General features: G+C 37.4%; 1 protein-coding gene across 1 annotated transcript in view; it reads left to right on the top strand.

The window, feature by feature from the left end:
- ZFAND3 (zinc finger, AN1-type domain 3) overlaps positions 1 to 16,391 on the top strand; it is a 239,444-nt gene that overhangs the window by 144,820 nt on the left and 78,233 nt on the right. Inside the window, exon 3 of the mRNA XM_011944457.1 lies at positions 3,373 to 3,555. Coding sequence (XP_011799847.1) covers positions 3,373 to 3,555 — 183 coding nt within the window. The remainder of the gene's footprint in view (positions 1 to 3,372; positions 3,556 to 16,391) is intronic.

Genomic DNA, 16,391 nt, shown 5'->3' with positions numbered 1-16,391 from the left:
AAAATTACAAAACAAGATAGAAGACCCGTTTTTCTCCTTATCCCTTGGCCTCAAAGAGGTAATCGCTATCCTGAATCTGGTATATTATTTCCTTTAATGTTTTTATCTTGTAATTATTACCGTTCATGTATCTATAAACAATATATGGTATTCTTAACATATTTTAAATTTTTATATAAGTATTATTATACCATGTATATCTTTCTGTAGCTTGCTTGCTTTTCTCTCTCAACATTCTTTTTGAGATTTTTCTATTATACTTGTAGCCTTATTCATTTAATCACTGTAGAGCATTTTAAGATCAACTTTCTGTTAATGGACATTACCTATCTTTGGATATTTTTGTGTGCCTCTCACCATCACACCACCCTCCCTCAATCTAAGATGTAACTGCTCTTCTGAATTATGCTAATATTTGGGGGCTTTGAAAAGGTTTAAGGCCAGGCGCTGTGGCTCACACCTGTAATCCCAGCAATTCGGGAGACTGAGGCGGGCGGATCACCTGAGGCCAGGAGTTGGAGACCAGCCTGGCCAACATGATGAAACCCCATCTCTACAAAAATACAAAAATTAGCCGGTCGTGATGGCAGGCGATTGTAATCCCAGCTACACAGGAGGCTGAGGCGGGAGAATCACTTGAACCTGGGAGACAGAAGTTGCAGTGAGCTGAGATCGCACCACTGCACTTTAGCCTAGGTGACAGAGTGAGACTCCATCTCAAAACAAAAAAAAAGAAAAAAATTGGGTTAAGCATATAAATCCCTAAACAGTATATCTGAGTTTGTACTGTTTTTGAGGTTTATATAAGCACAGTACAATCTACTGTGATTCAGTGGCTTGCTTTTTCCCCTCAGCGTCATGATTTTGAGATTCATTCATGTTGATACATGTGACAATAGTTGTTTCCATTATGTACATTATTCCATTGTTTGACTGTGCCATTATTTATAGACCTTAAGGTTGTTGCTGTCTCCTTGAATATGTTTGTTGAGTTTCTCTCAGTTATATATCTAGGGATTAAATGACTGGGGTGTAGATAATGTATGTATATTTTTATCTTTACTGGATATTGATATGTAGTAATTTCATTATTTAATTGTAAGTATTTTGTAATTTTATAATTTGATTTCACTCACGAGTTAAAATTTTTTTTTTTGTATATTTCCAAATATAAATTTTTTTCTCAGCAGTTTTTAACTCAGTTGCCCTATGATCAGGTAATATTGTCTGTATCTTAGTAATTCTTTGGCATTTGTTGAGACTTTTGCTTTGTGTTCTGATATGTGGTCAAGATTTAGCCAGGTTTTAATCAGCTTTTATAAATATTCCATGTGTTTGAAAATAATTTATTTGGCCGGGCACGGTGGCTCATGCCTGTAATCCCAGCACTTTGGGAGGCTGAGGCAGGCAGATCACCTGAGGTCAGGAGTTCGTGACCATCCTGGCCAACATGGTGAAACCCTATCTCTACTAAAAATACAAAAATTAGCTGGGCGTGGTGGCACACGTCTATAATCCCAGCTACTTGGGGGCTAAGGCAGGAGAATTGCTTGAGCCTGGGAGACGGAGGTTGCAGTGAGCTGAGATCGTGCCACTGCACTCCAGCCTGGCCAACAGAGTGAGACTCTGTCTCAAAAAAAAAAAAAGAAAAGAAAAAAAGAAAATAATTATCTAGTTGTTGGATACTTGGTCTTTGTATGCTTATTAATTATTTTGTGTGAGAGTTATATTAAAATCATCCCCTGTAGGAAATTTGTCAGTTTCTTGTGAATATAACCATTTTTACTTTAAGTACAGTTGGCCCTGGAACAAAATGAGTTTGAACTTTGTATGCCTGCTTATATGAAGCTTTTCAACCAAACCCGGATTGAAAATATGGGATGCTAAACCTGTGTATATGGAGGACCAGTATTTAATATACGCTAGTTCAGTAGGGCTGACTGTGGAACCTGAGTATATGCGGGAGTTCTGAAACCAATCTCCCTTGTATATTAAGGGAGGGCGGTATTTTGTGGCTTTGGAGAAGACTCTTTTACTATTTTATGATCCTCTTCACCCCAATAATGCTTTTGACTTAAAGTCTACATATTCTGACAGTACTGTAGCCATACTAGCTTTCTGTTCATCCCCTCCCCTCCCGTTTTTCTTTTCCTTTCTTCATTCTCTTTTTTCCTCCTCTCCTCTCTCTCTCCCCCTCCCCTCCCGTTTCTCCTCTCCCTCTCCTTTCTCTGTTCCTGTCTTGTCCTGTCCTGTCCTGTCTTGTCCTCCCTTCCCCTTCCCCTTCCCCTTTCCATTCCCCTTCCCCTGCCTTTTCCCCTTCCCTTTCCTCTTTCTTTCTTACTCCCAGACTCAAGAGATACTACCAAGTAGCTGAGACTACAGGTGTGTGCCACCACCCTCAGCTAATTTTTTAAAACTGTTTTAGAGATGAGGTCTTGCTGTGTTGCTCACGCTCGTCTCAAACTTCAGGCCTCAAGTAGTCCTCCCACTGCAGTCTTCAGAAATGCTAGGATTATATAGGTGTGAGCTACTGTGCCCTGCGTGTTCGCTTATATTTTTTTGCCAGGTACTTTTTTTTATATATATACAATTGTGTTATACTTGGGGGATTGGCTACAGGACTCCCCTGCATATACCAAAATCTGTGCATACTCAGGTTTATCAGTCTGCACTGCAGAACCATGGTATATGGAAAGTAGGCCTTCCATATATGATGTTTGCATCCTGTGAACATTGTATTTTTGATCTGCATTTGGTTGAAAAAAATCTGCATACAAGTGGACCCACACGGTTCAAACCCATGATGTTCAAGGACTAACTATACTTTAACATTTTGTTTATCCTCTCATATTTGTGTTTTTAGTATGTCCCTTATAAATTGAATATAACTGGACTTCAGTCCAAATATTCTGTCTTTTAGCTGAAAAGTTCAGTCTGTTTATTACCATTACTGACATATTTATACTTATTTCTACCATCTTGTTATGTGTTTTCTGTTTACTCTGCTGTTTTCTCTGCTGCCTTTTTTCTTATGACCTTTCCTTCTAAAAAGTTTGAAAAACTGTTGTTTATTCCCTTTTTCCTTCTGATTACTCTTAAATATTTAACATGCGTCTTTGGCTTTGCACAGAACGTTAAAGTCAGTATGTTTGCATTCTTCTGAATGGGACCTTGGAAAACTTTTAACTCTAGTCACCGTCCACTAATCTTAAACGTTTTTGACCAGTGTTTTACTCCCATGGTTTTTTAATCACCCAGATCAGTCTTTATTATTGCTGTTGTTGCATTTAATTTTTGTACCAACTTCCATTGTTTTCTAATCCTCAGAGACTGTGAACTCCTTAATTAAGCTCATTTTCTATTTTTCTTCAGATTTTCAAAAGAAACAACCAGATGATGATTCCGCTCCAAGTACAAGTAACAGCCAATCAGATTTGTTTTCCGAAGAGACCACCAGTGACAACAACAATACCTCGATAAACACGCCAACTCTTAGTCCCAGCCAGCAGCCGCTTCCGACAGAACTGAATGTAACTTCACCGAGTAAGGAGGAGTGTAAGTGCCTGGCTTCTTAGGGGTGGTAGAGAAAGCAGCCTAAGAACCTTAGATGAGCATCTTGGTAATGCCTGTCCCCAGAAAAAACAGCACTTCTTTTTATTCAAGATAAGTGTTCACATACAAGGCCCAAGCTCAGCAAGTTAGAGAATAAGTTTCAGCCATTCTTGAAGAAATAGCCTTTTATACTGTCAAAGTACATGAAGTTTTGAACCAGTCTGGAGAGCAGTGGCTCTCACCTATGTCTGCACATTAGAATCCACTGGAGGTTTTTAAAACAATTTTAATCTTTAGCATCATTCCCTCATTCTCATTTAATTCATCTGGAGGGAGACCCAGGGATCTGTTATTTTTAACTCTGCAGTGGATTTCTAATGTGCAGCAAGGGACCAGTAAGGGATTCTAACCCTAAAACCCTAATTTGGGAGCCTTAGATTGAAACTTTACCTCTGTCACTAACTGGGCCTTGACTGTTTCTAAGCATTTAACTGAGAAAACACTAAACTTCATAGGACATAGGATATTTTTATTTTTTATTTTTTTATTATTTTATTTTATTTTTGAGATGGAGTCTCGCTCTGTCGCCCGGGCTGGAGTGCAGGGGCCGGATCTCAGCTCACTGCAAGCTCTGCCTCCTGGGTTTATGCCATTCTCCTGCCTCAGCCTCCAGAGTAGCTGGGATTACAGGTGCCTGCCACCATGCCTGGCTAATTTTTATATTTTTAGTAGAGACAGGATCTCGCCATGTTGGCCAAGCTGGTCTCGAACTCCTGACCTCAAATGATCTACCCGCCTCCGTCTCTCAAAGTGCTGGGATTACAGGCGTGAGCCACCATGCCCAGCCCATTGTCTACTTAATTTTTATAATGTCATAACATAACATCTCTTTCCCTCCATCCCCCATCCCTGGTGGTACGTGAAGCATACATCTCTTTTAGGGCACAACTAGAACTGATAGTATTTGTTGAAAATTATAGGGATATCATAACATAGCAATTTTTGCCTTTTAAAAGCTCTGCTTGGCCAAGGCAGGAGGATTGCTTGAGGCCAGGAGTTTGAGACCAGCCTAGACAACATGGTGAGACTCTTTTCTCTACCTAAAAAAAAAAAATTAGCCAGATGTGGTGGTGTGTGTTATGGTCCCAGCTGCTTGGGAAGCTGAGGCAGGAGGATCTCTTGAGCCCAAGAGTTCAGGGTTACAGTGGACTGACTATGGTCTCACCATTACACTGCAGCCTTGTGAGACCTGGTCTCTGTGTTCTGTATACTAACTTTGGAAAGGTTAGCAGAAAACAAATATCTAAATCTATCATAAACTACTGTATTTGGTAATATTGAGAATATAAAATAAGCAAGGTCATAGTCCTTGTCCTCAAAGAATTTGAAGGGGAAATTGAATATATTTGTTATAGTTTATCGGTGGTTATCAACCAGGAGTGATCTCCCACCCCACAGCCCCAGAACCTTTGATAGTGTCTGGAGGCCAGGGATGCTGCTGAATGTCTTACATCATATAGGACAGTCTTCTGCAATAAAAAATCATTCAGCTCACAATGCCGGTAATGCTGAGTTTGACAAACCCTGATACATGTTTGCATACGCCCATGTTGGTCCTTATATATTAAAGACAGCAACTGTTGAAGGACATTGACTTACTGAGGAAGTGGTAAAGATGGATAGAAGGTGGTGAAGAGACATACTAGACAGAGTAGAATGAGCTGTGGAAGGAAAGCTGCATGAAGTTTCTCAATGGCAAATGACTGTCTAAGGGCCATTTATGGAAGAGAATGAAGGACAAGGCCAGAAGGGTAAGTCGTGGCCAAGACATAGAGGCTTTAATGTCCAGCTAAGCTATTTGGACTTGAGACAATAGCCATATTTTTGAGCAGAGGAAGTGATATTATTACAGTCCTTTGGAGAAGTAACCTTGATTGTATTGAAAATGGAAAGGATTAAACAGGAATAACATTGCAAAGAGAGAATTTTTAAAATGTTATAAGTTATTGAATAGAGGCCAAAGCAGGTATAGAAATCATGTAAGAGGAGAAAAAAAAATGGTGAAAATGGTGGTGGTCATGCTAAGGCAGTAGATTTTGTTTTGTTTTCAAAAATCTATTCAAGTTCATGTACTTATTGAGGAGCTGATGACAGCTATGGCCCCTTGTCTTAGAAAAATATACACCATCCATTTATAACCAATTTTGCATAGAATTTCTCTACAGCTTATTATGGCCCTTGGGTTAAGAACTCCTGGTCTAGGGAAAAGGTTGGTCAGGATCTCATCTGATGGAAACTGGATTGGATTCGTGCATACCAGGATCAGGCCATCACAAACCAATTCAAGCCGCCAAAATGCATGTGAGGCTGAGATAACAGCAGCTACTATTTATTGAGCACTTTATATATGAGCCATTATTCTACATGCATATTTTCTCATTGTTTCTCATGATAACTCAGTGAGGTAGATACTGTCATTATACTCATTCTATAGATGAGGAATTAGACACAAAAAGATTAAATAATTTGACTGTGGTCACAAACTAGTAGATACCAGAACCAGGATTCAAAAATTTAGGCATTTGGCTTCAGAGTTCATACTTTTAATCAGTTAATTCACAATGTGAAACACAACTGTCACAGAGAATAATATTTGTGTGGGCAAGAGGGATGCTTTCTCTTCCTGTCATTAATATATGTGGAAATCCACATCATAAGCAAGTTACTAGCCAGTTTCGGCCACTGTAGACTGTTATGGGTTTTTTTTGTTTTTTGTTTTTTTTTCAATATGAATACCTTCAGCCTGATTAAGGATGTCTAGTTCTACTAGCTTCATTTCCTTTCTCTCTTTTTGGTGACATCGTTGCTTTGAACCATTGTATGTTTCTTTTAGACTTATACTCTCTGAAGCTAATCTCTTTCCTAATTCCTCAAGTTTCTACAGATCTAGGGAAATGAGATTTGCCAATTGGAGATAATGGTGATGACTGAAGTTTGTGTTGTATATGCAGCTGGGCAGGTTGAGTTGGAGCTCAGAGGAGAGAAGTCAAGATTGGCTTTATCCACATGGAGATGATAGTTTAAGCCATAGGTGTTAAATGAGGTTGCCAAGGGTGAGAGTAAAGAAAAGCAGGGAGGGCTGGGCACAGTGGCTCATGCCTGTAATCCCAGCATTTTGGGAGGCTGAGGCAGGCGGATCACGAGGTCAAGAGATCAAGACCATCCTGGCCAACATGGTGAAACCCCATCTCTACAAAAAATACAAAAATTAACCGAACATGGTGACATGCACCTGTAGTCCTAGCTACTTGGGAGGCTGAGGCAGGGAAATCGCTTGAACCTAGGAGGTGAAGTTGCAGTGAGCTGAGATCACGCCACTGCAGTCCAGCCTGGCAACAGAGTGAGACTCTGTCTCAAAAAAAAAGAAGAAGAAGAAGAAGAAGAAGAAAAGAAAAGCAGTGAGAATAGACCTGTGAGTGAAATTTCTGTACTTAAGGAGCAAAAAGGCTAGAGGAGGCAACTGAAGAAGTCAGGAGGAGAATGATAGTGGGCAAGGTCACAAAAGCCAAGGAACAGATTTCAGTTTAGATAATAATAATATTAGCTCATATTTATGAAACATTTGATATATTCTAGACAGTCTTCAAAGTTCTTTAGATGCAGTAACATTTAATTTTCAATACAGCCTATTACGGTAGGTGCTTTTATTATACTTGTTTTTACAGATGAGGACACTAAAGCTTAGAGAGGTTCATTAACTTTCTCCCCAAAGTTATAGAGCTATTGCAAGGCAGTGAAGCCCATGCTGTAACACACGAATTTGGATCCAGAGCCTATGTTTTCAGTCACTATAAGATATTGTCACAATATTATGAAAATGCTACTGAGGCTGTAAACTGACAAAGAGACACTTGGATTTAGTGATCATAAGATGGATTACCTAAATAAACTATTTAATATAAACGGTTTCAGTGGTTTGTATATTCATTTAGCAATCTTTGCTGAGTGCCTGCTATATGTTAGACACTAAGTTAAGTGCTGAGTATAGAAATAAAGAAGATTAGTCTTAATACACAAGGAGGTCACCTTTTTGACTACATATGTCTCTCCCTGGGAGTCTGGTTTGTTCTCCCAAACAAGTGCGTAAGAATTTTGGGGTGGAAGGGAGGAAGTAGCAAGTAGTGGTTAACAGGCATGTTATTTGCAAAGCTTTTTCAGGTCAGCTTTGCTCCTTCACCTAGGTTGAAAGCAGCTGTGCTAGTGTGAGGAGATGTGTGCCAGATTTGGGGGTTGAGAATATGGGGTAAGACAAGTACCCTGGGTTTGTTAAGAGCTGTCAGGGTGGATGCTTTAAAAATCAGTGGGAGTTAAAGTGATTGCCTAGTAGCAGTGAAGACCCAGGTGAAACACTAGACAGCCTGATCCGTCTACGTCTTGCAAATTTTTTTAGTTGTGATCTGCCAAGGTGACAAAGGATGACGGAAGAGGCAGCAGGAAATTGCCTATGTTGATATTTTAGTATCTTCAAGGGACCAGAATTTCATCTGTGGATTTCTTCTTAGCTTCCCCTGAAGAGATGTGGAGAAGTAAGATGTAGCAGTTGTTGGAAAATGGATTTGGGATGCCAGATCCAAGTACCATGAAATTTGTAAACTATTTAGTAGTTATGGATCCATTGCTATTGCATAGAGCTAGGAGTGCTACATTTTGTTGGGGGCTTGTGAAAGGTTTTTTTTCCCCCCTAATATACAAGAAAATGGATATTGCTTAAATCTATTTTCACCTTTTTACTATCAACATGAACCTGAACTATGAACATATCAGCAGAAAGTAGTGAGAGTCTGGGTACATTTTCTTTCGAAAAGACTGCAGATAGAGCAATAACTATTGATGGAAGTATGTAAAACTTAGAACAGGACTAATTTTTAATTATTAATTAAAAATTTAAATTTTAAAAATTAAAATTAATTAAAAATTTTAAAAATTAAAAATTTCTTAATACACTTCCCTGCAGATAAATAAAGCAGATATCCAAAAGCTCTAAGTGATATTTCTCTATCTGAACATAAACATGTCTCCCTGTCCCAAACTGTGTGTCCGCAGAAGAGTGCATGGAGCTTAGCCATTGGAAGCCTTTTCCAAAAATAATGTAAACAAAATTCAAATAGTGACTAAAGGACTTGTTACAGCATTTAAATGCTATGATATAACAGGTCACAACAAGTATACTTAGTACCAGGCACTGTTCCAAGTACTTTATATGCACAGTCATCCCTCATTATACACAGGGGATTCGGCGCATACTCAAGTCTCACAGTCAGCCCTGTGGAACCCACTTACATGAAAAGTTGGCCCTCCATATATGTGGGCAATACTATATTTTCCATCTGTATTTGGTTGAAAAAAATGTGTGTCTAAGTGGACCCACACAGTTCAAATTGGTCTTGTTCAAGGATCAGCTGTATTAACCTACTTCATCGTCGTAATTACCCTGTAAGGCAGGTACTCCTATTGTATCTATTTCACAGGTGTGAAGATGGAGGCACAGGATGATTATCTTGCCCAAGATCACAGAGCATTCTGGCTCCAAGGGCCTGACTCTGCCACCACACCATAGCTGCCATTCTCTATCATGATTTATGGTCTAAAGGACATTGCATGCATATTAGGCTATACAGTGGAAGGTGTGTTGGACAAACTCTTAAAAAGAAGAAAACATTTCTTTCTGCTTTTGCCACTGCCTATTTACTGTTCTCCCAGTTTCCAGATTTTTTCTAAGGGAGAATACGTGTAGTTTGTAGTTATGTTTTTTGACCTAACTTTTGCAGAGAGAAAGGATAGTGCCAGGTTGTAGTTAGAACGCTAGAATCAGTTGTTGTTTTGTTGTTCTTAAGCACAGACAGATGACTTCTCACAAGATGAGGAAATGCCCTCATCTCTTTATACAAGTCAGCTTTTCTGTTGTTATCCTTTTAAAGGCTTGAGCATCCCTATTTATGACCTGTTTGGGAACCTTTTAATGTACATGTCTACCTGAGTTTTTGGATTTTTCTTCCAATCCCACTAGTATAATGGATGGAAATGGAGGTGTTGGAGGGGTCATGGCTGATCTATTTCTTTCTAGGCAGGAGAGGAAGAGAACTGATACCTGTTGCTAGGGAAGACTAATGGCAAGAAATGGACTTGTTTTCAAATAGTCTGATACTCTAAACTAGCAGTTAGAGAGTACCTATCTCATACAAAGCAGTCTTCTGAGCTCTGTGGAGGCACATACTAAGAATTAAATAGCAACCAGCTCTTACTATAGTTTACAACAGGGGTTGACAAACTATAGCCAACAGGCCAAATCCAGCCTATCACCTGTTTTTATGCTGCCCACAAACTGAGAATGATTTTTACACTTTTAAACAACTGAAAAAAATCAAATAATATTTTGTGAAATGTGGGAATTACATGAAATTCCAAATTCAGTGTTTATAGGTAAAGTTTGATTGGAACACAACCCCACTCATTTGTTAATGTATTGTCTGTGGCTGCTTCTGTGCTACAATAGCAGAATTGGCTAGTTGCTGTGGAGACCCAATGGCCTATTACAGAAAAAATTTGTAAACCCCTGTTTTATGGAGTACTTTGATACACATGTTCCTAGGATCATCTTGACAGTGTGCAGCATAGGTAAGGCAAATATTCTCCTTCATATTCTATAGATGAAAAGGGGAGGTTTAGATAGTGACCCTCCTGAAGTCCCAAGACAGGGCCACAACTCAGCTCTGGGCCTTTTGCATCTATAATACGGGACTCTGGTTTTTTTCCTACTCTTCTCTACTGCATCCACCCAAGACATACTTTTGTTGTAGCAAAATAAAATATACAGAAAAAGTGAGAACCGTATTAACTGGCATGTTAGTGAGGATTTTTAATGACTAAAGCTTCATTTCCAGGTGCTGACTGGATTTTCCTTTAATATGACACTGATTCCCAAAATAGAAATTTGAGAACATACTCCACCTCTGGTTAAATTAATTTGGTTGAACAGAGATTTCCATCGTTTCCTTGGAAACTGGTTTCTGGTGATATCGTAGCTCCCTCAGGGATTTTTTAAAAATGGTAGTGCTTTTTAACAGATGTCCTTGCTAGACTGCCCCTGGGTCTTTGAACATCCATTGGGTGTCATTGGCTACATATCTTCATTTCTGTCTGACAAGCCTTAATCTGTTCCCTGGAAATTTAGTATCACTGCCACCAAGCGACTAAACTTCTGATTTGTTTGTTTTTACCAATTAAATTTCTAATAATCTCTAAATGAAACCAGTGTTCCCTTTTTCAGACTATGCCTACTTCAGGAGGCCAGATATTGGGCAAAACAGGCTGGTTTCTTCTAGTAAGGCATTTAGAAAATATTGCCTATTAAAAAATATTTTATGATTTCCTACTGGGCTGGTTTTAAGTGAAATATGGTGGGGAAATTTATTTACAGTTCTCTCTGTGTGTGTCTTTCTCTTCCCTTTTCTCTAATGAAGCTCAAAGCATCAGGCCGTTTATCAGAGATAATTATACAACAGATGGAGTTCTTCTGATATATAATAGTCTCAAAGTGGAAGATTCTTTCCCATAATGAAGAATGCCCAAACTTTAAATGTCTCTTTTGATTTTAATTTAACGGTGTTTTTTTTTTTCCCAGTGCATTTATTTATTTATCCTGAAACTGGTTCTGCAAAGCATGCTGCTTTCATTAGGGCTGTGTTCTGAAAAGATTGATACTTTGCAGTACAGTATGATAATGTACAGTTATATGCTGTTTTGAAGAGCCATAATTTATCAAAAATCATTGTGTGAGATCATTAAGTTAATCTCTGTCAAAATACAGGACTTGAGCAGTTGAGAAGTGTTTTCTTATAGAAATTCTTTCTGTTCCATAATGTCAGTTGGGTAGGAACTTGTTTAAGTACTGGTAGTGTCATCTGACCTTCCATTTGTAGTCAAAATACAAACCAGATTAAAGCAAAACCATGATTTTTAAGTTACTCATTTTCTGGCTTGCTTTTCTTTTTCATAACTTTTAGTCCTATTTTTAAGTATGCAAGTAAAGCATGACTACATTCTCAGTTTTTGAATTACAAAGACACAGGTTTAGATAGACTAGAACATGAAAATATTCTAACGTCACTACCATCATTTCATTTTGGGTTGTATTTTTTCTATGCAGCTGTGTACATGTTTACATACAAGATTTTATTTTGGCCGGGTGCAGTGGCTTGCGCCTGTAATCCTAGCACTTTGGGAGGCTGAGGTGGGCGGATCACCAGTTCAGGAGTTCGAGACTAACCTGGTCAACATGGTAAAACCCCGCCTCTACTAAAAATACAAAAATTAGCCTGCCGTGGTGGCAGGCGCCTGTAATCCCAGCTACTCGGGAGGCTGAGGCAGGAGAATCACTTGAAGCCGGCAGGCGAAGGTTGCAGTGAGCTGAGATCATGCATTGCATTCCAGCCTGGGCAACAAGAATGAAACCGTCTCAAAAAAAAAAAAAAAAAAAGATTTTATTTTTATATAAACGAGAACATACTATATATATTGTTTTGTAACTTGCTTTTTAATTTAACATATTTCAGAGATCTTTCCAAGTCTACGCGTGGAGATCTGCCTTACTTCTGCATAATATTCCATATTGCCCTTATCATCCTTTTCTCTACTCTCTTCTCTGGAGGCTGTTTTTAATATTTCACTATTATAAGCCATGTCAACTAAACATTTTTGTACATGGCTAATGGTGCATATGTTATTTTTCCATGATAAATACATAGAAGAGGAACTAATAAGTCAGAGAATATGTATATTTAAAATTTTGATTTGCATGGCAATATTAACTTCCAAAATGACTGTATGACTTTCTATTCCTAAGAATGATGTTTGAGAGTGATTGTTTACCACAGCATTACCAACATTAGGTGGGTTGTTTTCTTTGTTTGTTTGTTCCTTTTTATTTATTTATTTTGGTAAGTTGGGCAAAAGAATAGCTCATTTTAACTTGTGTTTTCCAGACATCTCCTGATGGTGAGATTGAGCATTGTTTTATATGTTTGTTAGCAATTGATGAGTCTCCAGTAATTGGCCTGTCAGTGGTGTTCTTTGCTTATTTATTTTTTATTAGCTATTTTTTTCTTACTGATTTGTACGAATTCTTTATTTTTTTAAATATGTAACAAATTCTGGATGATTATTTGTTACATATATTGCCAGTTTCTTTTGGTATGTTACTTGGCTTTTAATTTTCATTTAGGTGCCTTGTATTCATGAAAATTTTTTAAATTTTGATTTAAATCTGTTGGTTTTTTGTCTTCTAGCTTTCTGTCTTTCTTAGAAGGCTGTCTGAATCATAGTTATAAAAATATTTTTCTATGTGTGTTTAAATACTTCCATAGTTTATCTTTTTCTATCGTTAGCTCTTGAGCCCATCTGGGATTTATTTTGTATTTAAGGCATAGAGATTTACCTTTATTTTATTTTTTTTCCAAGTGCATAACTAGTTATGCAAAAACCATTCATTGAATAGTCCTGGTTTAAAATGCTAATACTATTACATAAACATACATCTGTTCCTAGGCTCTTTATTTTGTTTTATTGGTCAACCTGTATATTTCTGAAACTGAAATATAGCTTTATAGTATGTATCAGTATCTTCTGATTTGGATTATATTGAATATATAGATTTATTTAAGAATATAACATTTTGATACACTTTTGGGTCTTCTCATAAAGGAATATAGTTTGTCTTCATTTATTCAAATCTTCTTCTATGTTCTTGACAAGACAATGTCATCTCTGCACAAGTTTAGAGACTAAGCACCAAATTAGCAGAGTCTTTATTTTATGCTACTTTTCTCTGTCCCAGGACACCTAGCACACTGCTAGCATAGTACTCAATAAATGGTTAATGATTTAAATATTTAGGAAAAGTTTTGTTTTTAATTTTTCTTACTTTTAGAAACCTACTTTATGTGTTTTGATACATTAAAGAAGGGGCCTCTCATTGCCTGTGCCTGATTTTTGAATAACTACTTAATATTCTTTTATAATTTTCTGTGCCATACAATAACCGCAAGACAAAGCAACTCAAAAAAGGCAGTATCCCTACCAAATTTTGAAGTTTTGGATGCTTTGTGGTGGTAACAATTCATCTCAGACTTTTGGAATAATGGGAGTCTTTTCTGTTTCTCTCTCTCTCTCTGTCTCTGTCTCTTTCTTCTGTACAAATAGGCACTTGCCTGTTGTAAAATAACCATTTTTGCTTGTTAGTATTGATCACCTAAATTTCCCTCTTCTAGATTCCCCTTTGCAAGACAGAATACTAGCAAGCTTTTAATATTTATTTTCAAAGGTCCCTTAAGAAATCTGCAAATCTAAAAGGTTAGTTTCCCAAAAGATTACCTCAGTCACATGTGAGATTATACAATTACTGATACTCAAACTAGGTTTTGAAGCAACATCATCACTGGCCCCCCTGCGCCCAATATGAATTTCTTTAAATGTTCTTATTAAATTAAATGCTCTGTCCTTCTCTGTGAAACTAAAGGTCATGGTAAACAACCACACTTCATGCAGCTTTAGCTCTTGCACTTGTCATATTTTTATTTTGTCTAGTTACAAGTAGTATGTGACACTGTGCTGATATTAAATTAAATCTAAGCTTTATTTATGACAAAAATGTTTGGCTGGAAAAAAAATAATGACATTTATGTGAATGTGTTGAAGCAGCCATTTTAAGCTTACATAAATATATTTTAATTGTGCTTGTGAACTTCTTTCTGAAAACTCAGAGCTGCCAGTGCCAAAAAATGACTATGTAACTGTACATTTTGTATTCATGGCCTCTGTTACTTTATAAACCATCTCACTTTTTGGATCCATCAAAAAGATGATTCTATAGATTTAATAAAAACAATAGGATGCCACCTTAGTGAGGAATTTTTAAAATTCTAAAATATCAGTATAACCCCTTCACTACACAATTGAAATTGTGACATTTTCAACTATTAGTTGCAAAGAGAGATCCTATTATTAAGACCTGACAATGTTCACTTCTGTCTGTAAAGCAAGACGGTTGGACTAAGGTAATTTCCATTTAGTGTCACTCATCATGTTTCAGCTGTGGTACAGCTAACTATGGGAGAGGCTCAGCAGAGAGGCAGAGGAGAAGGGCACCTGTGTTCCAAGTTGTTTTTACAAGTCCATGGAACAGTACCTGTGGCCTGAATAGATGTCTTTTTTTTTATTTTTTTATTTTTCCTGAAGCCTCTTAGGAAGAACATGCACCGGTCATTTCCCTTTCTAAGGAAAGCATTGCAGCCTTCTTTCAGTAGCTGCTGCAGGCTGAGATTTATGAGAATACTCTTGCTAGCTGAACTGTGTTTGAAAAAACAAAAAACAAAAAAAACTCTTCCAGTGCTGAGTGGTGTCTCCATTAATGTTATGAGAATCATGGTTGTGTTGATGGTAAAATGCAAATGATGCAAATGTAGAAATTGGAGTTGGGCCTTAGTTAAGCCTGAAAATAGTTAGAAGTGAAGCCTAAATTGGAGAGGTGACAGCCCCTGATTTTGTGTTCATATTAAATATGCTTGTCACAAGAGAAAAACAAAACAGTGTCTAAAATTAGTAATGATTTTATTAGCCAGGTGGTATTTTGACCTCTAACAAAATGGGGATTATTCTATTTTTATCCCCAAGACGGTGGTGATGTCTTAGAATGTCGCTGTTAATTGCTGTTGGGCTTTATCACATTTTGAAGTATCGGTGGTAAGCGTTTGTCAGCATCTTAACATATGGAAAGGTATAGGATTCTAGGTGAGAGATTGCATCTGAAAAACTAAAATTGAACATATGTAACTGCTGACCCAGAATCCTTTGAGAGTTCCATGAAACATGTTTTTGCTCTTCTTATATACATAGCAGAAATGGAATGTCATGGTTTGAAATTTTGACTAGTTTATTTCACTATCCCTTGCCTTTATTTACTTAAATATTCACATTTCGTTGAGACTGGGAAACCCTTTTACTGTTATTTACACTTAGTACATCAGTTGATTTCTGCAAGACTAGAAATAAGTCAGTTGGCATGTAAGGAGTATGGGGAAATTGGATCTTATATTAACCTTTAGGTTCACTGGTTCTGTACCAGTGGTTTTCAAATGTTGTCCCCAGGTCCCTCTCAGGGCATCCATGAGATCTTTCCTTTTCCAACTACATATTTATGTAGTAGTGGGCTTTCTTCGTATTCATATAAACAGATTAAATACAGATATAGACATGAAAATCCAAGTATCTTCCTTTAAGCCAGGCCACTCTCACTACTTTTTAAGTTGCAGTTATTTTTCATAAAAGAGAAAGTTTTTATGTTGAAGTGTAATTATTTTAATTTTAAATGAAAACATAATTTTTATCAAGTTATAATTTCATATGGGATAAATATCAATGATATAAGCCACATAAACAGAAGTTTTTTAGTGTCCTCAGTAATTTTTAAGTGTTAAAAGTTCTCAAGACAGAAAAGTTGAGGACTGCTATGCTGGTAAAGAAGTTACAGAAAAAAAGCTTGGAGTTAGCAGAGATTGGTTCATGAGGCTAAGAAAAGAAGCCATCTCCATAAAAGTGCACGGTGAAGCAGCAGTTGCTGATGTAGAAAGCTGTAGCAAGTTGCCAGAAATACCTAGCTAATATCGCTGATGAAAGTGACTACACTAAACAGCAGATTTTCGAAATAGCCGAAATAACCTTCTATTGGAAGAAGATGCCATCCAGGACTTACAGGAGGAAAAGTCAGTCCCTGGCTTCGAAGGACA

This window comes from Colobus angolensis, unplaced genomic scaffold, assembly GCF_000951035.1.
Source record: "Colobus angolensis palliatus isolate OR3802 unplaced genomic scaffold, Cang.pa_1.0 Scaffold105, whole genome shotgun sequence".
NCBI classification, from domain to species: domain Eukaryota; kingdom Metazoa; phylum Chordata; class Mammalia; order Primates; family Cercopithecidae; genus Colobus; species Colobus angolensis.
The sequence above is the reverse complement of the archived record's forward strand: the minus strand, read 5'-3'. Positions and strand labels throughout refer to the sequence as shown.